At 40.5% G+C, this 23,748-nt stretch overlaps 1 protein-coding gene across 2 annotated transcripts; it reads right to left on the bottom strand.

Moving 5' to 3' along the window:
• Positions 1–710: 710 nt before the first annotated feature.
• RAB14 (RAB14, member RAS oncogene family) lies at positions 711–18,567 on the bottom strand. Of its 2 annotated transcripts, XM_067309004.1 has the most exons (8): positions 18,325–18,567; positions 10,098–10,156; positions 8,600–8,653; positions 6,847–7,024; positions 5,596–5,662; positions 4,558–4,645; positions 4,203–4,233; positions 711–2,874 (listed from the first exon to the last, which is right to left on the bottom strand). In XM_067309004.1, exons 2-8 carry the CDS (start codon positions 10,147–10,149, stop codon positions 2,697–2,699), a joined length of 648 nt encoding a protein of 215 aa, XP_067165105.1. In that variant the 5' UTR covers positions 10,150–10,156; positions 18,325–18,567; the 3' UTR covers positions 711–2,696. The 2 variants fall into 2 exon arrangements, with proteins under 2 accessions (XP_067165105.1, XP_067165106.1); XM_067309005.1 differs by lacking the exons at positions 8,600–8,653; positions 10,098–10,156; positions 18,325–18,567 and adding an exon at positions 7,246–7,317.
• Positions 18,568–23,748: the final 5,181 nt, after the last annotated feature.

Here is a 23,748-nt window from a genome sequence, read left to right as displayed (position 1 = left end):
TGAAGAACATATTCCACCCTCCCAGAGAAGCCTCTTGCAGCCTGAGAGCAGGGACCTAGAATGACTGTTTTTCCCAAAACTCTTATCCCCTTTCCATTTATATTCTTTAAAAGTGTGTTAAATCTGTCCCTTTCATCTAAACTATTAAAATATAACTTTTGATATGCAGCAAGTATCACAACATATGTTAAAGTTCACCAGGAGTAATAAATGCAACAGTATCTCTCTGGAAATTTGTTTTGGACTTGAAGCTGGCATGCTAGATCTTAACATACCTGCCTTTTTCAGAAAAAAGGTACAGTCAGGTTGTAGGAGAGACTGGCAAAAAGAAAAAAGGGGGGGGAAGAAGAAAAAGAAAAAAAAGCTGTGAAGTTGTCATCATTTAAGAATTCCTTCTTAAAAGTTAGCACATGTATTTAAAGCAGTTACCATCACTACAAGGGCTTCTTGCATAATTTTAGGCACTAGCTCATACTCACCCATTTAGCAAGGTGCTTTTCTCAAGAACCAGAGGCCTTACTGCAGGCAAGTGGAAAAGGCAGCTTTGGGGAGTTAGGAGCTACGTGGTAGATGAAAAACAGCCTAGGACTTTGAAAGTGAACTGCAGCAGTCCACACTGAACAGCTCCAAGGAGCTAGCACAGCACACGTAAACAGGTCCAGAGGAGTACAAGCAGATCAATTCTGAGAGCAAATAACACAACCCACTAATTTATCTAGATACAGGTACTTTATTTACAAATATTTAGATTAATAGCATTGTTACATCAAATGAGTACAGCAGTCCAAACAAATCCTTTCTGTGACAGAAACAATAAGACCTACTGTAACTTATTCTGGGAATAAAGGTATTGCACCTTAACAAGCTGTAGTCATTAAAACATTTGCTGTACCCAAATTTCATTTCAGCAGCAGGTCATGGTCCCTGGGCAAACCCTTTGTGGTGCAACCTTCTTTTAAGCAGGATGCATTAGCTATAGATCTTGAACATACCACTCTATTAGTTAAAAAAAAAAAAAAGAAAGACTAACCAGACAAAACAAAGGGACCGTGTACAAGTTACTCAAATCCTATTGTTTGCACATTCCAGTTTTGGCTTTTATTTAACATTGACTGTACAATACTCTGGTACCACTGTTTACTTACAAGTCTGAACATTGTAGAGTTTTAGTGTCTAGACAGGGATTTTAAGACTACCTTGTATTTTAAACACTGCAGTAAGACTAGAAGTCAGACATTTGATCACTGTTAAGCACTTGCCCCCTTAAAATTTTAAAGCACATTTGATGTTTTCCAAGTGAAGCTTCATGTAAAGTATGGTACTGCATGTAGAGCACACATTTGAATTTCAAACAAAATAGAAACCCCCTCATGTACTTTAACAGAATCCACATGTGCATGGTCACCACTTGAAATCTCTTTATACAAGCAGGATTATACCTTGTATCATCACATGAAGGATATATTCTGAGTCTTTAAGAGGAAAGCTAAGTCTTAAAAAAAAGAAAAACCTCACACTGTATTGTTAAAAAAATACAGAAGTAGTTAAAAATCCCTAGAGAGCACGTATTTTGTTGACTGTCCAGTTCAGTATCTGACCATTCAAAGAGTTACAGGTATAAAAGCATAAGATGTGCAAGAGAACCAGCCTTTGATACAATGCAAGGCAGGTAATGAAGCCCAATAATGCAAAATGCTTACGGAAGAGAGAAGCAGGTTAGCACACTGCTGATTGCACAGAACAGGATTAATAAAATGGCATAGATATACCACAGTGCAAAGATGAAAGACATATTCCACTAGTGTTAATTTCTGCTTTGGGATTAGAGTTCCCCCAGCACAATGTCCACTGTCAACACCAAGGAGTTAAGCCTATGTTAGTGATCTGCAGTTACATCTATTTTTGTAGTACTAATGGGGCAATGTTGTCACATATAAGTCCATACTGTACAAACTGATATTTTCTTACATACTGTTCTAATGCCAGTAATCATTTTCTTCATTAAAATCATATACACAGGATGTATTTAACTGTTAGCTCAGTTCCTTCAAATTTTATACATATTTACGTTCTGTTAACAAAATGTAAAGGATTAAAAGTGGCAAAAAATGATGTAAAGCTATGAGCACAAGAATGAATGGATTGTTTCCCTGTGCTAGGCTAAGATGGAAGTAAGTTGTACACTCCTGCACCAGCCCACCCCCTACCCCCAACACACACACCACAGGGAATGCTTTCAACAAAAGCACATTGTTACAGAGCCCCTTTCTACCATCGGAAGGCATTTCACAGCAAAACTTATCCTTTACTATGGACAGCTCTAAACAGTTAGAGGTGGGGAAGAAAGGCTGAAGAACCATAAAATTAAACCGTACAAGACAAAGCCCTGCAAAAGTGTAAAATCAAGAATCCAGCATCAGTGCTCAGTTTAAATTATGTATTGGTGACACTATCACAAGGACAATCAAGAAAAAAAAACTTCTAGATTTACCATGCAGGAGAGATTTTATTACTCTACTTGCCTTTGATAACCTGATTACATCTAAAGTCGTTTAGCAGTTTAGTACTGTGTTAAATTGTTTTCTCAGAGTTTTAATTAAACCCAATAAGATGTACAGAAGACAGTGAAGCAGTCAAAAGCACTGCTTCCAACAGAGAGGTGAAACGTCAGAAATGGAGCCACGAAACAGAGGTCACTAGCAGCCACAGCCTTCTCTCTGGGGCTGGGGTTCGCTGGTTAGCCGCCCCCCCTGCGGGGCTGACGGTTTGTGCTGTACGCCCGACTCTGCAGCATTCAGATCCAGGCTTCCATCTTGGATATTCTGGTATATTTTCTTGGCAGCCTCCAGGAATGCATCCTCCACGTTCTCTCCACTATGAAGAGAGCAGTGGCAGTTATTTCGGCTGTGCTTTAGGAAAGCAGTGCAGGCTACAGAGGCAGCTGGCTAGATACCCCGGCTGAGATTGGACGGGTCACCGGGTTTAAAGCCATTGGTGCCCTGTTCTCTTACATGCATGAGGAGTTTATAGCACGCTAACCAGACAGTCTGATAACCTTTCCCCAGAGCAGCTTTTGATATGGCAATTCACTCCCTAGCCATTATATTTATTAGGCCTAGCCATTAATACCACTGCCCATCAAAACATTCAGTCTCAAAAATAAGCTAAGACACTGAGCTACCTACGCAGAGCCATTTTCAAAGAGGCTAAAAGACAGCGGAGCTCTCTAGAAGTTTTGCAGCATGTAATGAGCCACCTGCATTAAACATGCAGTGCCTCCCCCCCCATCAGATTTACATACTTGGTCTTTGGAGCAGCAGATCCAGTCAAACTAGCAAGGAGTTGGGCAGAACAGCTACTGTTTAAGGATTGATGTTTGGAACAGTGTTTTACAGTACTAGAAGTACACTGTTCATTACATATTTTAGCAGGATTCTAGTTTTGTATCAGGGTGTTGCAAGCAAACTGATAACCCAAGTTGGGCAAGAATCCCAAGTTGGAAAACAGCCTCCCCAGTTGTTGGTGGGAAGCTGTGGAGAAGTCAAGCAGATTCCTGGCAATTTCAGCAACAGCTGGTTGAAACAACACAGTCCAGGATTATTATTCTTACTGATGAGGTGGCAGATTCCAGCTATGAAGAGCTCAGAAAGACAGACTCACAAAAGTCTTACTAGGTTTGTAAGAAATCTTTAGTAAAAATTTAAGAATTCCATTAAAACAGGTGCCAATTGGAACCACACCTACTAGGATCATAGGAGATCTAATCCCTTGTGTTCTGTGTTAGCCTCTGCAACCAACATAGCCTGCTGCAGATAGGGTGCAATGATTCCTCTTGGTGACCCAAGGAATGAGATGTCTGCTACAGAACAGCTTGAAACATCCCAAGGAAGTAACACACTCAGTCTGCTTGGGGAACCAGTTACCTACATCCACACTCTAGGCAGACACAAGGCCGTAAACTAAATCAGTTCAAGTCTTTGCCTGAAATTCAGTATGTTACCGAGTTAACTTTAAGTCAAAGCCAACAGGAATTGAAACCGCTAAGCATGCTTTACCCTCTACGAGGGCTTAAAAATATATTTTTTTCCTCTTCACTTGTAGAGTCCTGCTATACCTGAACCCTATGGCAGTATTTAGTTGTAAGAAATATATTCCACTCAAACAGATACCATCTAAAACATTCCTCTAGACAAGTCACTTACGTTTTTGCACTTGCTTCAAGGAACAATAAACCTGTTTAGAAACAGAAGCGTAGCAGTCAGTTAACACAATACTTTGAATAGCCATGAATCAGTCATGTTTTGGTCTTTAGATTACATGCAAAAGACTATTTTAGTACTGAATAATATTTTATGATTAAGTTAAAGCATCAATATGCAAGCTGATTTCTAGAACTATGCACAGTTAGAATTAAGCCAGACTATCTGAGGCACAGTAGAAGTTTGTATATTTAATTACATTACTTTGGAAGTGTAAACTTGCAGCTATCAATGCTGAGGGTTCACTTTAACATCGCTATCTTGTAGGAAATGTAACAGCTCAAGAGAAAAAACACACCATTTTCTTCAGCAAATTGTTTGGCTTCTTCATATGTAACATCTCTCTGTGCTTCCAGATCTGCTTTATTTCCTATGAGGATTATCACCTGGTTCAGAAGAGAGAAAATTAGTCCAGAAAAGAGCCTTACTAGCTTTTTCATTACCACCCTCTATATTAAGAGGTGAGAAAAAAACCTGCAAAAAAAAAAAAATATATATTTTATATATATATATATATATATATATATATATATGCATCTTCAGGAAAGCATTGCTATAGCGATGCCCCCTCTGTAAAGTCAGGAATAAAGTCTTCAGCAGGTACATAAAATTTGTCAGGTTGTTCTCATGAGATGAAGTCCTAAAAGGCAGTAGTTCTACTCTTAAGTTCATGAAAGCTGTGCTCAGAACTGTTTCCTGTATTTGTTTAGCCATCTGCTAATCCAGCTAGAATCTTTACAAGTTTCCTTTTATCATAGCAGAATCTTCCCATGATCTTGGTTCTAAAGTATTTTATGGGTATTTAGAAGAGACCAACTATACAAAAGACCAACAGTTTCACTGGTTTTCAAAGAGACACAGAGGATCCTCCTCCCCCACCATGCCTCCAGAACACCTGGACAGCTTTTGCTTGAGATCTAATTTATTCCAAATTAAGAAGAGGAGTTAGTATTTCACCTAGTTACCACCACAAGGCAAGAAGAGATAGTAACAAAGTTAAGGTTTGTTCAGAGTTAACCACAATTTTGCCTCCAACTGCTGAAAATAGGCCCCAGAAGGTAAGAGAGAGCAATCCTTTTGGCAGAAACCTCTGCTTTCCAACACAGGAGTCTACCGCAACTGCAGCAAAAGTGTGAAGGAAAAGAGAAGAACTCACTGATGTGCTGCAAAAGGTGAGGACTTAAGGATATCTCAGAGCCAAGTAGTTTAGAAAAAGAGATGGCTTCTTTTAAAGAATGTTGCCACCAGCACACTGCAGATGCTTTGGCCTAAACCTTCTACTTCTTGCTTTGGGATAAGAAAAACTTGCTTTCAAGGCAAAGAAAGTCTGACTTACAGTATTTGGATTGGTGAGATTCCTTGCATCTGTCAGCCAGCTGCTTAAGTGATTATATGTACTTCTTCTGCAAAAAATTAAGTGAGTAGAGTCTTAGCTACATGGATTTGTGGGTTTTTTTGTTTTGTTTTAATATGTAAGTGCCAATAGTATGGTTAGCAGCCATTAGAAATACTAACATCCATCATCCCTGCTTGTCTCCCCAACCTCAAGCAAGACAAAGCAGTATCGTCTTGTTTGGACTCAGACCAAGACTTCAACAAGTCAACTTTCAATCCAGAGAATACACCTTACAACACAAAAACATGGTGAAAAGACAGACCCAATCACACTTCCAGTACAGAGGAGTATTGCTTTCTTCACAAGGACAACATTTACATGGTGCTGTATAAAACACATTAAAGGATTTCCTGTCAAATACTCTTAGGGAACACTGTACAGTGGAATACCACTTAGGTAACAAACAACACATAATATTATTTGTGCTTTACTCAAGATTTAAGCAAATGGGAGATATACCCACATACACAGAAACCAAGAGGTGCATAAAGAACATCAAGAACAGCCCCAGAAGAAGACTGGAGACATCTGAAAGCAGAAGTATTTCATGTTGCACATCTGATTAAAGATGCTGCTAAAAGAATAATTACTTTTCTCTTATAAAAGAGAAACTGAATAGCTTCTAAGCAGTCTCCTTTTGTTTGAAAAGTCTGACTTCTAGGCCACTTCACTGGCGAGTTTTCCAATTCTCTCACATATACAAAGTCCATTAAGCATGTTTGTATAGCCCACTACAATAAAAATAATATTCTATTTTATGCCTACTAAAAATATTCCTGCCAAGTAAGCAGCAGTATCCATTCCCTCTCTCCATCACAAGGGAGAGAAAAATCCATGTACTAAAAGGTATGTTTTAAAGGTGAATTCAGTTCTTTAAACAACTTCAGCACAAGCAGTCAAGGCCTGAAATGGCAAGATTCTCAGGTCTGTCAGCAGTGAAGTCTTCCAAGAAGAGCAGCTCACTTCAAACTCTGTATGTTTCATTTTCAGTTTTTTAACTTTTTAATTTATTCAAATGAAGTGTGGTAAATTTTGCACAACAGGATGCAAATCCATCCAGACATTGAGTCAGTTAAACACAAGTCTGGGGGACAGACTTAAGACAGCTATGTACAAGGCTGCAGCATCCACACAGCTTGTCAAGTACACGTGCAGCTAAGATACAAGATGCAACAGTCAACGGCACCTTACCTGGTAATGTCATAGACCATGAGAGCCCCTGCTGCTCCTCTGTAGTAGCTTCGCGTGACAGCCCTGAATCGCTCTTGTCCTGCTGTATCCCAAATCTGTAGTTTAATTTTTTGGCCACTAACTTCAATTATTCTTGTGCCAAATTCAACACCAATTGTGTGGGGACAGTCCGCCATAACTGTCATGAAAGACAAACGTATGTTTAGATCTTTCTAGTATGAGGTCTCCCTTCTGCAAAGATCTTAATACCACCAGCTTTCAGTGATCTTGACTATATTTTCAGCTGCTAAGAAAGCATTTTACAGTTACAGTACCCAAATTGCATCACTTAACCAGGAATAAAATGGATTACTTCCAGAATTGCCGTTAGTTTAAGAACAGAGTTATAAAATTCCTTGCCTTCTCTGATGCAGGTACTACTGATGCTGTTTGGCCATATAACTCAGAAGGCAGCAAGTCAGCTGATTCTCTGTCTACCTTTGCAGAAACTGTTAACTATTTTAATGTAGTAAAAAAAGATAATTTTTAGACAATTACTAAGACACAGTTAAAGAGTCCATAACACAACTTCAAAAAACAAGTATCCATGCTATTACCCAACTGAAACAACCTGACTATCCACAAGAAAAAGCCAGTTTCATGAGTAGCCATAAGTATAGCAAATTACAACAAAATGGCACCTTCCTAATTACCATAAATTCATTCTTAGGAGAGCTCAAGAAAATACAGAAAGAGTGAGCATCTATTTGAGTTGCCCAGAGTCAGTAATAGTCTCATCGTACAGGTATTTAACATTAGTTTCATTCTGTTGTAGTCTTTCTGCTCAATATTAATGGACTTCTCATGAACTTTAAAAACAAGACACAGCCTCTTCAAGAACTTTGCCATATGCAAAGGAGCTTTTAAACAATTGCTTGGTACTTGGTTTTGTTTAAAAGCAACAGTTAAGTATCCAATTTTTACTGGAAAATAGGAATATTAGAAAATGGGAATACTTGAACTGTAGCTTGTACCCACTTACTACTGCATCTAGAGTAGCACAGGGTAAAGGCTTTAACTTTGTACCAATACATACTTAAGAGACATACCCGCTGAGCGCGAGCAATAAGCAAAGACTTAGGAGCTCTTACCAGCCACTGCAAACTCCAATGCAATGTGCATTAGTACAGAGAGTTCAAGCTAGTTCTTATTTAGTGATGATGGCATACATGCAAAGAATATTGGCGTCAAGACAGAACGCTTAAGCCTTAAAGCCTATCACCCAGGGGTAGTCTAAGTGTTACGAGTCACAGAAGCTATGAAAAACTTCAGTGCTGCTCAAGTCTGCAAACAACGGGGAGTCAAAGAACAATCAGTCCTGGTTTGTTTCTCTTTTTTTCCTTTTCAAGTGTTTAAAAGCATTAAAAGTCCCCAAACGTTTGTGTCCAAACTACACCAATATTAAAAAGCATGCAAGTTTTAGCCAAGACATTTCGCTGTTTCACATCACAATTCCCAGAAGAAAGCTGCAACAAGGGGGACAGCCTTCCCACTTATCGCAGGTAGGACTCTGACTGAAGCTGCAGTCTTTCCCATTACTACATTAGCAGTTTTGTTTGTATATCTGCAGGTGCCAAAACAAGAATCTAAGCAAGTACACCACAACCCTATATAGATGAAAGACACCACTTCAAGATCACGCACGACAGAAGCAGAAGGCAAAAAGCAGGATGAAGCATATCAGTTTATAAACTTTGTGAACTGAAATACTCACATTTCTTTTCTGTAAATTGATGAAGCAAGCAGGACTTTCCTACACCCATGTCCCCTGTTATAGAAAGAATAGTTATGATTGACTTCACAGAAGTGTTGCAGCAAGCACATCTTCTCATTAACAATCCCACACAACAAATGCTACCAAGACAGGCAGTCATCCCAGGCCCAGGTCTATTAGGTGATGTCCTATACCTAGTTACAGTCCTTAGGCTTATCAATTTTTGCAATATAGCTTTGATTACAGGTAAAGAGCTGCAAGCAAGGACTGTAGGCAAAACACAAAAGATAAACTGCACTGTTGACTTTACAACTATTCTTCCACAAGGTCATGAAAAGTTGGCCTGCTAGAAACCAAAGTGTAACCTTAATGTATTTTCTGGCCATTTCCAGAAGAATAGCAAAGTTAAACACACATTCAAGGGCTTGCCCTGCTCCTGTGTTACTTGCAATTGCTGGCAAGGACTTCAGGATACTGACAAACAACCAGAACACACCTAGAAATTATCTCACTTCCACTGAGTCACTTAAACAGTGCTAACAGTGAGAAATAGCAGGATCTTCCAAGTACCAGATTTTCCACAGGCTGAGGCCCTCATAGCAGCCTGACTTATACACCATTAGAATAAGACTGCAGACCACTGACACCTACACAAGATCATTAGGAATTAAATAATTAACAAGACCAGTTCTGCTAGGATAGTATTAAACCCAGTCAAGCCCCTGACTCTCTAATCAGCCAAGGAAATTGCAGATAAAAGCAACTTTTAAACACAAAAATATAGCCTGACAGAAGTTTAAAAGCCTGTCTAAAGCAACTGATTCCAGTTAATACTTGCATGAGCATGGATTATAAGACCTTTGAGGTTAACAACGCAACAGCAGTAGTATTGCTACAGCAAATCCAAATCAATACAACAGTAACATCCAAATTGCCATCCTTGTAATAGTTCCCCCACGCATACACTTCCCACAGATTTCGCAGTTTTCCCAAATGTAAAGGTTATGTTTAGGGAGAAAGGGACTGCATGCACCAATTTTTAGCATGCAGGTTTTCCTAACGCTATGCAAAAGGCTAAATGTTATGGCCCTGACAGTGAAGATGTTCAAGAATACTGCAGTATGTTAAAAAAAAAAAAGTAATAACTATATTAAGGTGAACCTTACAAAGGCCTTGGTATTTGCCCCACTCCCAGTCCACCTGCCACCAATGATCTACAGAATTACGAAGCAGCACACAAGAGCTTATTGCCTTTGTATTGTCAGTTGCTAAAGCTTTTAGAGCAAGTGTGCTGATCGGTGAGGAACTGAGGCTCGACAAGTAACTGTACTGGGGGGGGGGGGGGAAATAAAAATCACTGCTATGTAACAAGTAACATGTAACAGGAAGTCAACAACAGCTGAGCCACAGGGTCTGCAGGCAGGCTGTCATGGATACAGCTACTGACATAAATAGGTATGTGTGCTGCTGAGGCAAACGTTTTCCAGTTCATACTTACCAATAATGATGTACTTAAAGATGTAGGAGTAGTTGTAAGGTGCAGTTGCCATTGTGGCACTAAAATGAAGAGAGAAACAACATATATCAGAACTGGTACTTATTCACTCAACCATCCAAATATATCCAATTTAGTTCATATAAGAAAAAGAAAGGGGGGGGAGCATTTCCCCTCCTCCCCCCCCCCCAACTATCCTTTCCTTCACAGTTTTATTTCCCTTCAGTCACTGAATTTGTGACCAGAGATATTCACCAAAGATCCCATATCATTTGCTCTGAACCTCTGTCAATAAGAGCTCTGTAAGTAGAAACATCCTCTGAGTCATACTGATACTCATTCATTCTTATCAGGGAAAGCTTCAACCTATTAAAAAGCTCCAGTAGCTTCTCACTTTGTACACAGTCAAAGAACAGACAAGCATACTTGCTAGCAAAATAGCTGGTACGTGAACTGAAAATAAGATTTTTTTTTTTTCTTTTGGAGTCAGATTTCAGAGGTCTAACTAAACCAGGAACTTGGAACTATTACCACACACTTCATTTGAAACTTGCAAAAGGAACAGACAGTGCAGTTTGCATCAAACAGCTGAGAACTACTTAAAACGACAGCACAGGAATGCTGAATTAGCCATACATGGAGTCTGAACTTATTGACTGCCTTCCCGAACATCTGACTTATGGCTTGTCAGTTTTCTGACAACGTGGGCAAGTATATTTCTGTGGCTTTGTCAGTTTAGTAGCATTACAGCAAGGCTTAGCAGTTTCTCCATCTTTTTTTTCCCCTGAATACACCTCACTGATTTGATAAGATTTATTCACTAATCTATGCTTTATAGTGTATTCATGCAATATTGTCAAAATTATATTGGGGTAAATACTTCCAATATTTCAGAATTTTCACATGCTTTCCTATACACAGGAAGAATTGGAACCAATTTCAGCTGTTTAAACCTGCAAGGAGTAATAGTTGACATACCAACTGATACATCAGTCAAGAGGATTACAAGGCTGTATTGCACAGATACTGCAAGTTAATGAAAAGGATGTAGAGTGCCTGCTTACATCCCAGGTTAAGTTAAACTACATACTATAAGATCAGTTAAGCAAACTGAAGATTTGCATCAGGAATTCACCATATCCTTTCCTGCTCAGCAGATAGCCAGCCATTAAAAAACATGGCACTTCTTTATAGAAGATGGCTCTACCCAAGGAATACAGATTCATTCAGTCACATTAGCCACATGACAAGTGAAACTAGCATTGTCAAGAAATAAAAATAGAGGAAAGCTTATGAATCTGGAACTTTCTCAAAAGCAAAGCAGTGTTTCTTCAACCCAGATTAATCCATAATAGTCAACTCTAGTCATAAGAAAGAAGGTGACTGACAACAAAAAAAATCTCATTCATGGTACACTGCCAGCAGCCAGTGGTTCACAGAACTGAGTTTTAAAGCAAACACTTTTATCTAGACCTTGGGGAGAAGAGCACAACTCAAACAGGCATGTAAGACGGGTTTACTGTGTGCCAGTCAGTGATCTGCACCTTGCCTTTCCTTCATGATTTGCTTAAGACATGGAAACTATCAAATCCTTCTATCCCAAGCAGTAAGCAAAATGTCTACACTAAATCCTATATATACACACACACCACTCTATTAAACCAAGTTTTAACCAAGTTAGTAAACCAAAGACAGTTTTAGAGATTAATTCTATTTTGCCAACACATACAAGAATTCCACCACTAAGTGCTGCACTGGTACCAAAAGCAGCCCTTTTATCAGGAAGATCTCGGAGGGAACCCCTCTAGAGCAATAGAGGGGAGTCTAAGGCAGCCATTCCATGCAGCTTTTGTCATCCTCAGTCCCTGACAAATAACTGCTCCACAGACAGAGCATGTCTTACCACTATTTTGAGTGGGAATTCAACTGTGTGACTGAACATGCACTGCCCTTTATCTGCCATCAGGCAAGCATCAACTTTACTGTCCTATTTTCTATATAGGTGGCAGATCTTCCAGCTTCAATACATGCACTGACTATTTTCAACACTGGCAAATAAGGGTAAGTAATTGCTCTTCAGAGTTTACTATTAATGTATATTTGCAGAAACACCCAATACTTCAAGTCTTCTGAATACATCTTCATGCATTATGTTCTTCTTCTCCAGCATGTCCCAATAGCAGTAACATTCAGGTTGCTAGCATCTTCTGATCCAATGCACTAGTACTTACAGAAAGCAAGTTAAGAGTAACCTAAGAAAAGCTAGATGAACTATGTTTATGGCTCAAAGCTGTTTGATAGCAGAAAAGGTTAAACCAGAAGATTATGATGTAAGTAGAGATTTAAAAAAATGGCTTAAATAGGACAGTTTATATTTGCAAGTACTTCAGGAGGATAGCATCAACTGCACTAACTTTCACTGAAAGCAGGTGGGTAATTTTCACTAAAAGCCCTAATACACATCTAGTTTGGAAGATCTTCGCTTTATTCTCAAGATGGTAGTATCTAGTAACTCACATAGGTCTTCAAAAAAAATTCAGCACTGTGAACTCCAAGATACAGAAGTACTCCTGTGGCTATAAAATTTGCACCGTAGAAACTTAGGTTTCCGTCTCTCCCCTCACAATTCCAGTTGGCTAAGAAATGCTAAATACTCAGAAGTACTCAAAGGAGTCTCATGTTTTCTGAGTACCTGACTTTACAATACTAGTGTATATATATATAAAAAAAAAGTTCTTTAGGGAAGCATCTCTTACTGCCTAAATTTCTAAGCAGCATTGTTGGAAGACGGGGAAGAATTTTTCAGTATGGACGAATTGAACTCTGAAACGGTTATATTACAAACTGAATTTGCTACAAGTCTCTTAGCACAGTCTTTACTCCCAAGTATACAGTTCTGTTTACTTGACAGACTGTGCTTAAAATAACATTAGGCCCATAATAAAGGAAAAAGATACTAGAGACCCCACTGCGAGCACATAAAACTAGTGCTCTCTCCACAGCTTGCTAACACACCAACTAACAGATTATTAGTAGCAATAATGATACAGAAACACACCCATATCGTGAGTCTAGACCTTTGTCTCAAGTCACAAACAGTTGCTTGAGAAGTTATTGCATATGGTAGATGCTTCCACAAACATGGATACTAGATTTAAACACAGCTTTTAGAGGTAAACAAATTGAAAAGTAAAGCTATGCTACAGCACATCTATTCTAAGGGTCACGATATAGAGAAGATTCTGAAATACTCCAAATTATTATTGAAGGTTCCCTCTTCTGGAGAATTCTCTTCTGGAGAAGACCTTTTAAACACACACACCCTTTTAACACTCAGATTCCAGATTTGAGTACTCCAGGTTTTTCCTGTTTAAAGAGAAATCATGCAACAGAAATGAACAAATTAAATGAGAGTTCTAGGCTCTAAGGGAGTCATCTGGGCTTAAATCATTCCACCTTGCAGCTAGCAACATTTTTATCTCCCTAACAGAACAGAATCTCCCTACTAGTTACATGTTTCAACATTTTACATCCTTTCAGTATTCCAGTAAGTGGACATGAATGACAACCCCTGCTGCAAGACACTCAGGTTCTAAAAACAGACACAGGTGGATCAGAACAGCTCTGTGATGTAGGAGTAAAAATAAATGAGACAAACTAAACACTGAAGACATGGTGAGAATTCAGTCTTGGAAAGCTTACAATCTCAGCAATCTACAGATGAAAGCAGGAAGGCTAGGCAAGAATAGTGCTTAACAGCATTCATTAATCACAGACTATTAACCCCTTGCATTATTATGTAGCTAATATATGTTGATAGTGTCAGCCATCTGGAGAGAATGGAGTTCTACCCCCAGCTCACAGCCTTCTGTTACAGGCATACGGGATCTTCATGTCCAATACTGGAGTTTGGGGCGGGGAAGAGTGCAGGACTGGAAAGGTTGCACACAAGCATACACAACTTACCTTCAGCCACCACTGACATTATCCAGTATGACAACAAAGTTAACCAACCATGAATTTACTGGTAACAGAAAGTAAAAGAAGTCTGGTATACACAGCCATCTTCCTCATGGTAAATTCTGCCAACTTAGAACAAGTTCTAGCTCTCTTTTCAGAGGAAACACTTCCCCAGGGATTAGAGTATTATTTCAGGATGGCAGCTAGCCAGAGGGAATCATTCTTCACTATACACAGACCTTTGCTAGTTTCAAAACCTGTACAATTAGTTTCTGCACTGCAGTTATGATTAGAAATTTTACAGTGAATAGTGCCACCACATCCATTTTCCATATACCAACTTCTCCCCTAGAGTCTTTAAGGTAAAAAACTTAATGAGATATTAGTGACATCTTCTGTATTTCCTCCTCTAATCAACAAGCACTACATCTGTATTTTGATTTTACTGAAGCCTTATTTCAAGTATCAGCACCTATTTGTATATAACAGAAATAAGGATGTTCTAGGTGCACTGTGGTAAAATTCATTATCAAGACAACATAATTGCAAACATCACATCCATACCAGCTTTGATGAGACCTGTGAAGTTCCTTCTAGCTGAACTCAAGGACATAGTCAATTTTAATTCTTCACTGATATCATAATTACACAGAGAATTTTCATAATTGTTTCTTGCTCAACATAAAGCTATGCTACTAGAAGAGACTAGAACCTGTATGCACAGGTTTTAGTAGATGCTACATGTGCTACATACCTTTAGCTGGCCAACCCACGCAGAGATGATACCTTTAAAAATGGCTACCAGCTTCAAACTCAGGATAGGCCAATTATTATGTGTTCCCCTTAAACTTACCACTCACCAGCCAGAGAACCACTGTTTACAGCTAGTCTGAAGCAAAAGATGTTTTGCATTTCATCTAACCATCCAGGTATCTTATTAGTCATTCAGCAAGGATATGCAATGGGAAAGACTCCCACAGATCAAGTCCAATTCCCTTCTATAACGGGTAATACTACCATATCATCCCTTTTGTAATCTGAAACAATTTAAGAGCTGTTAGTTTTTTCATCTGGAACAATATTACATTCAGTTACAAGGAGAACTGTATACAACCACTACTACTATTTAAAAGGGCTTCTAAGTCCCTAAGAGAAATGAATGGGTAGTTATCTTCTTTCCCAGGGCATAACCTTCCTTCTCTTTCCTTCATATTTACATAGACATTAATTAACAATGAAGACTAAGAAGAAATTAATAAAGCAAGGGCAGAGGCTGGGAAGAGGTAGGAGAATGGCTTCAACTGATAACTGCACCGTTTCCCTGATGGGACCTCTGTCAAGTGCACAAAACTGAATGCAGTATTCTAAAGGTACCAGTTAGGCTACTAGAAATAGAGCCTAAAATTCCGTCAGTTAAGGCCTCCTGTAAAGCCATACCACACTAGAAGGTAATAACCATTTTGTTATCAATTAATACATCCAAGCAATGAATTCCCACAAGTCTGTTGTTCATATCAAGCTATAAGGTCTAGTACCATTAAATCTCATTGTGGTTCTATTACTTCCACATGGCAAGGACATTTAAGTCTTTCTATATAATATATCAGCTCTCTGAGAGCGCAGCCCCACAGCCTCCCCCAGGTTTGTTTTTTTTTTTTTTGGGGGGGGGGGGGAGCTTGTTTTTAAGAGTCCTCTAAGATTGATCCTTGAGGAATCTAATTAGAAGCTTGTTAGCAGCCCAATACTTTCCCCTTCACATCTGACACCATTACTTCTTGCTGGCCAGTTCCTTACTCATTCTTCAGTTCTTCTGAAGTCATCCTCTCTGATTTAGTTTTCTCATTTGGGCTTCAATAAATCACCCGGTACAGCACAAGACAGTAAAACTTGCTGAACTGATCATCATGTAGGAAGTAAAATGACTAGTGACAATCAGAGATACCAGCCAGGCAAACTTCTTATGATCCGCTTTTGAAGATCACTCTGCGTTTTCCCCATCATCTCCACATTCAGTTATTCTTTCTCTGAAAAAGCACAAGGCTTTCATGCTACTGGGCTTAAACAAACAAGCATGCACCTGTACATACCCTTATTTCAAGCTGTTCTTGAAGTGCATTTGCTATACTCTTTAATCATGTAAACACCCCAACTCAGACTGAGGTCTATTAAGTGTTTCCAGAAATTCCACAGTGTTTTACCACCCTTCCTATATGAGAATGTTGACTTTAAAAAAAAAAAAAAAAAAAGGCTACATATCATACCATCTTCACCTTTTGATTTCCCTCAGCAGTTATCCAGTCATACTCCCATTGTGTTCATTATCCTTTTAATGGTTTTACATCCTGCTCTATCAAGCTCCATTTTGTTTCTGAAACTTCTTGTATTTATATACAAACACACCTCTCATTTCTTACTAACCACACCTAGCACGACAGCTAAATTAAATATGACATACCTGTGCTCAATGAGAGCACTCTCTCTGATGTCCATTCTCTTAGTCATAGGAGTTCTTTATCCATTCACATATTCTCATTTACCCACCTTCCTCTTCCTATAAAAGGAAGTCTAGTTCAGCCTGCATCATGTGTCTGAGGCTGTAGAAGAACTAAGTTTCAGGTATCAGATAAGCTTAGAGACAGTATATATGGAAGCTAGAAGAGTTCTGTTGTCAGTTTAATAAATCAATACAGAAATACATGAAACTATTTAGAGTCATCAGCTCGGAAAAGTACATTTTTGAACAAAATTAAGTAAGGTCTACTTCCTTTGTTCCAGGAAAAAAAAATAGCAAAATGAGAAACAGTCATAAGTAGATTCCATTAGACACATAGGAATAAGAAAGTAATTTTAAAGTTTTTTTTGCATTTTTAATCCTAGTACCTCCAGTATAACAGGTTTGTCTTCAGACTGCTGTCCTTCACAATAATCTTTTTTTCTTGCAACTCTCAAAATGGAAAGAGAAAAGAGAAGCTTCTTCCTACAACTCAGATCTAGGACAGGTTCAAATCCTACAGGAAGCTAGCAACTTCCTTTTTAAGCCATATTCAACTGTATGATCTTTAGGTATGAAGTCTTCCAGAGGGGGATTTTCTTGCTCATGCCCGAGTAATGCCCAAGTACAACAGGCCCTCAGTCCAAACTGAGATAGAAACAGATCCCAAAAGAAACGCATCCCATACAAGAACTTTTAGGTATTGAAAGAGTTTGATTTTAGGACAAAGACTACTTGAGTAATTTCAACCCACAAGTCAGAAATCTATCTTGTTCATAAAAAGGCACTTCTACATCTGTGAAAACATTTGTAGAGCACCTTTCTCCTTCAGAGATTCAATTCCTTTTGGGGACCTAGAAAACACAGTCCACATTAAATAACCTGAAGAGCAATAGACCCGTAGCCAGAAAGACCCCAACGCAGACACCTTTTCCTAGGTTTACTGCAAGGATGAAGCCAGTACATTTTCAATTCTAGACAAAACTACCCACGGGTGTCACAGAATCCTTAAGAATGTACTGCAAATAGGCAATACACAGCTAGGCAGAAAGAAAGAGGGGAAAAAAAAGACAATTTTTCCGTTTGGACAGAATAGACACTAACAAAAGAAAAATAGAGAACAAGTCCAGAACGCTTCTGTCACTTCCTCAAATAGGAAGTGGCAAAGATTTGCTGCTTTTTTTTTTTTTTTTTTAATGGAAGTTATTTTTCTCTCCAACTTCACGACAGCCTGGGTCAGCACGGAGCGCAGGTAACACCAGGCACAGACGCAGCATAACACACGCACACCGTGAGCCACCTGTGTGCAACTGCAGCGGGCGAGGCGCGCTCGCACCCCGCCCGTGCACAGGTGCCGGCGGCGGCGTGCTCCGCGGGGAGCGGGCAGGGCAGTGCAGAGGAGGAAGGGGAGGCGGCGGCGACCAGCAGCACCGGCGCAGCAAGGCCTAGCTGCTGCCCAGCCCGCCTCGCCCTCCGCGGCCCCTTTCCGCCTACCGGCGCGGCGGCGGGGGGCGAGGGCCGGGCAGCGGCGCGGGGGGCACGGCCCCGACTAGGCCCAGGCCCCGGGCCGCGGCAGGAAGAAGGGCCCCCGCCCGGGCCGGGAGGCGGAAGGGAACCTGCCCCGGCCCCGCTGCGGCAGGGCGCCGCCGAGCGCCGGGAGGGCCCGGGCGGCGCCGTCGGGAGCGGAACCCGCCGGCGGCCGGGCGCCGCCGCGGGGCCTAGCGCGCTAGGCCCGGCCGGGCGGGGGGGGGGGGGCGCCCCTCCCCGGCTCCTCCTCACCTGGGCTCGGGGAGCGGGTGGCTGTGCAGCTTGGCTCTGTCGGCGGCAGCCCGGTCCCCCCGTGTGGGCCCTGCAAGCGCTCCGCTTCGGGCTGGGCAGCGGCCGGGCCGGGTCTCCGCCTCTCTCCGGGCTCCCTCCGCCTCGGCTCGGCTCGGCTCGGCTCAGCTTCGCTGGCTCCACTGCGCCCCCATCACCCCCCTTATCCAAGATGGCGGCGCCCCTCGCACGGGGTTTCCCCTCCCACTCTCGACGGGCGCCGGGGCCGCACAAAGGTGGGCGCGAGAGCCCACGCCGCAGCCAATCGCCGAGGCCGCGCGCCCGACGGGGCCCGCCTCCCCGCCGCCCTGCGGGGCGGGCCTCGGGGCGAGGCGGCCGCGCGCGCGCGCGCGCGCGACCTCGCCGCCCCGCCCCGCCCCGCCCGCGCGCCCTCTCTGGCGCGCGCCGAGGGGCGGGCGGGAAAGCGGCGGGCGGGGCGGTGTCGCGCGCGATCTCCTCACGGCGGCGGCCCCGCCCCGCCCCCCCCCCCCTCCGCTCGCCTCAGGAAGGCGCCGTGGGCGCTGCGGCCCCGCCAGGCGCTGCCGTGAGCGTCCCGAGCGGAGAAACGGGCGGCGACGCCGCCTCACAAGGAGAGGTCCTGCCGCAGGAGTGCCTAGCGGGTGTCGTTCCCCCCTCCCCAAATTAATGCGGGCTACGAGAAAAACACATAGGCCGGGAGGCCGAGGAACACCGTAAAAATCAGCCCTGAGTCCAGGTACGCTCCGGTGACGCCCGGCGTCCTGCTGTGCTTGGGTTCGGGCGTGTGGCGCGACCCGCGCGTTCACCCTGTACAAACGTGAGAGAACAGGAGGGAGCCTCGGTCTGGCAAAGGTACTGCCACGTCCAGGCCTCCCGGATACGGTATGTTGTGAAAGTGCCAACATCGATGATAAAACGTCGATACGCTCAAAAGAAAACGCTCGAAAAAAAAAGCTCTGCATAGTAATGCAGCTTTATGTTCTAATACAGATTACAATTAACCGAATAAAATACAGATTACAAATGACTGAATAAAAATGAGCTGGGATACAAATGAAAACACCTTTTTTATGCAGACTGCAATAAACACGCTGCTTAGATCTACTGTACGTGCAAATGGTGAGCGAACAAGTGTTAACACTGAAGAAAATCTCAGCTTTTCCAGTTTTCCACTGTGGAAAAGCGATACTCCTGTAAGCCCCCCACCAGACAGGAGATCATAGTGCCCTTTGGCCCTTGGTGTTCCCACTTTAAAGCCACGATTGTAACTGCCTCCGAATTACTACATTTATTTTTCTGTCTGACCTACAAGCACAAATCAGGTTCTTTCCTCGGAACACAAGCTGTGCCCAAAGCAAGCAGTACAAAGACCTTCACTCTTGTTTTTTTTTCCTCAGTCATGTTGAGGATTAACACTTTTGTAAAAGTTCAAGCTCGTAGAACAAAGCAAAAGAAAAGTGCTTGCAGTGTATTTCCACCAATGATAGAGCCAATAAGTATAATTTTGAGATAAATAAGCTTTAGGTAATGTCTTATCCTGGAACCAAGACCATTAGTAAAGCGTAAAGACTCCAAAATATTTAACACATTAGCTAGAGAGCATTACAATATCCATGTTTCCTGAGATGAAAAAATGAGATAAAAGTAACATTACAAAGGATTCTGTGCATCTTCAATTCAATAAACTTACCCACATTCTCAGCTCAACATACAAACTTATATGAACACAGAAATTACAGAAACACTTAACCTCAGACATTCAAAATCAAGACTAACAGTATTTCAGACTAATTTCCAGACTTTCAGTTTTATTCTACATTGTGTTTAATTGAAACTCCTTTGAAATTGTATTTTTGGAAAGCTTTAGGGCCTAGAAAACCTGTTAAAGCTGGTTACAACTCTATTTAAAGAGAAATTATTACAAGAGCTGCTAGAGGGCAGCCGCACAGCATGTTTTCAGTGCATGATTTACAGTTTTGAAAATGAACAGGATGCTTTGTCAGCCTCAGTGCAACAAAAGCAAAGAGCTTCAATTAAAGCCAGTGGAGGGATTCTACTTACTCATTTTAGAATTGAAAGTTGATTAAGGCTTAAGTGCAATTGAAAAGAGCTAATGGTTCTTCCTGCCCAAATATATATTTGACACTGAATTTAAATAAACTAATTTCCTCCCCTAACAGATTACTAAAGGATTTCATGCATCGTGGAAAGCATCAACTTCCGTTGTGTCTCAGTGTCCAAGATGCAAATTGCACTCTCACATAAAACAGCATGGAACAGTTTCTGTCCATGCCAGTGATATTGATGTTCCTATGGAAATATGTTTCCAGAATGGACATTTTCCATCTCTAACTACTATGACATTATTAGTTCCATTTTCTCCATGTAGCAATATATAGGGAATTCTTTGCTTTCTGAAGTATCTGCTTTCGGTGAATCATTTGTTCCCTAATAAATACCCAGCCCCTACCAGAGAGACAGTGGAATGCTAAACTCCAGATCATTTGGGCAGAAGGCTCTCACCAGGCTGAAAAACTTACAGGAAAAACAACCTGTTTCTTTTTCTGGCTACATCTACACGAAAAAATAAGTACATGATATCTAAGAATAATAAAAAGCAAGGATCCTGAGAAAGATATAAAATCAAGCTATTATAGTTGTATGACTACTGTCAGTTAAAATTTTTTCTTCACAGTTGTTGTTGTCAGGATTTTAACTTTTAAATAGAAAACACTGTGCAACAGAAACATTTTAAAGTTTTGCAATACCTTATGCAGAGTGATTTTTACTAGAAAAATAGGTCAAGACAAGTCAGTACGAATGATTTCCACAAGAGGGAGTCTTCAAAGGAAAATGATCTGAATATTTTGACCCAGTTACAGTCTGGTCTACAGTTCCTTTATGCATTTGGTATTTTCCCCAAATATTATATTAGCACAGATACTAGAACATTTCCTTAACAACTTTAAAAAATATAGAATAAATTCTTAAAATATCATATAAAAATCCATTCACTACATTTTATTTATGTTTCCTTCTTGGTAGAATTAGTTGAACAATGTTAGCTTTTCTGTTTTTTACAAAAGGGAGTTCATGACAGCTGCCTTCATAAGAGATACCCTAGTAAGGATGACAGATTATGAAGCCTACAAAGTTAGAGATGGTGTAAGTAGCCTATTTGAGTTTTATCTGCTTTTCCTGTGAAAATTCGAAACTGTTCTCTCTAGGAGTAAAAAAAATACTTGAAGTTACTGCAAAGAGTGTCCCTGGCTTTCCTATAGTCTACTAACACCATTGCAGAGTTCAAAACTGCTTGCGTACTATAGAAAGAGAACATTGCACCTCTTCTGTGACTCTTAACAGGACAAACACTTCTCCCCTATAGTGGCCGCAGATACAACATATTCAGGATTACTCAACAGCTCTCCAGATTACTCAAATCTGAAGACTGGGTTATGGAGACATGCTTTAATCCTGAACAGAATGAAAAACACTTTTGGAATATAATCATTGTTATTTCTTATTTGCAAGAAAATTAGAAGCCATTATCTAACTATGAGCAAGACCAGTCTTTCTTATTTGAAACTCGAACCACTGTGATTTACTCCCAAACATATTTTATATAAAACTGTCATCATTTTTCAAATGAGGTAAAATGCAGTACAGATTTGCTTTAAAGGTTGTGTTTTTGAATTGTTTTGTGTGCTTTTATCAAATATTCTTATAAAGTTTAAAGCACAAAAAAGATTTTAGCAAGACATAGAAGATTGGGTAATAAGCATCTGTATTTCTTCTTTTATTCTTCTGTATGCTTGAAAGCTTGCAGCAGTATTTCAACAACAGTTATTGAGAAAAGGCTGACTTCAGCGTATTCATTCTGAACATCTGGGCAGAACCTAACAACAGTAATTAAAACCCACTAAATTGGTAACAATACCAAATTGCTAGAGATGGAACACTGCATATTGTCCCACCCTTCTCTGTGGATTTCTGTTAGGTCAATACAGCCTGCTCTTGAAAATCCTTTCCTAAGTGTCTCTTTCTGAAGTCTCTGACAAGAAAGAACTGCATCCAAATTCTCTGGTCACATGAGCATTGCTCTTGGATTTTTTTTTACCACAAACCCAGGAAAATTAAAGGCTCATAGTTAATACAGTTGGTAGAACATTTCAGGATTCTGTTCTTTTCAAATAAATTATATACAATGATCTGTAATAGCTGCTCCTTGTTTTAAAATGTATCCATGTAAAATATTTTTTAAATAATAATTAAATTACATGTTAGCATTTGTGAAGAACATGGAATTGAACAGTACAGAGAGTAACAGTCATTTTTTATCCCAAATACTTTTTTTTACCAAGGACAGCAGTGAGAGGCTTACTTTAGCTACTCCACTTGGACAAAGCCACCTCCAGGTTGAGGAGTTTTAGTCCCCCACAATCTATTCAATTCTTGCCAAAGTCTGCTGTCAGTGACCTAGCATGACTGTGCTACCCACAAAATCACCAGGAGCAAAATGTAGCTCTTTTGATTCCATAAAGTTGGCCCCAGTAAATGCAGACATCCACATTTTTTAACAACTGGAGGTGCACTGAACAGCTTACTTTGCACACCTTTCTGAGATTGCAGTAAAAGAGTCAGCATACCTTTTTTCAGGACTCCAACGCTTCCCTTTAAAATAGTTTAGCCCAAGGACCAATGGATAATGAAAAATTAAGAAAACATATTGTGAGCTTTCAGAGCAGAAGGGAACTGCAGTATCTGTTTATTGCTGTTCCTAAGAGTAACATTTAATGACCCCTTTGCTTTAAACTGCTTTAAAATAGGCTAAACAACTGATTTCTTTCTGCAAAGCTCTTCTGAATGTCATATTCCTACTGGTACAAACTGTCAGCAGTGTAACATTTCAATCCTGCAGTCAGTTCATTTCCTAGTATTGCTGTACACACTCTCTGAAAACGTAGTATTACTTCTTTTATTTCAAAGTTCTCTACCTTTGATATAATAAAGTGTATTGGATCTACCTACTATGCTATGATTAATAGTTCTGCTAATAATAGGGTTTATTGTTATATAATTCCAAGGCTCTCTAAGTGCTTTCAAAACAAAACATAATCCTCACAACATTCCTATGAAGAATAAAAGTATTATAATCACCATGGTAAAATAGAGAAACTGAAAAACAGAGTGACTGTGGGGCCTTGACGTAGAACAGAAACATAACCAATAGATGAAAATAGGAGACAGGATTTCTGACTTCTAACTCCCTGTTCAAAACATGAGTACATTCCCACTTTGGTATACTGTTGCTTTAAACAGATATCATTGCATCTCAGACAATTTTTGGTTTCCTTATTCAGCCTGATTTTCATGAAGAAAATAGCAAAAGCATTAAGAACAATACCACAA

The sequence above is a fragment of the Apteryx mantelli genome, chromosome 21 (assembly GCF_036417845.1).
Source record: "Apteryx mantelli isolate bAptMan1 chromosome 21, bAptMan1.hap1, whole genome shotgun sequence".
NCBI classification, from domain to species: domain Eukaryota; kingdom Metazoa; phylum Chordata; class Aves; order Apterygiformes; family Apterygidae; genus Apteryx; species Apteryx mantelli.
The sequence above is the reverse complement of the archived record's forward strand: the minus strand, read 5'-3'. Positions and strand labels throughout refer to the sequence as shown.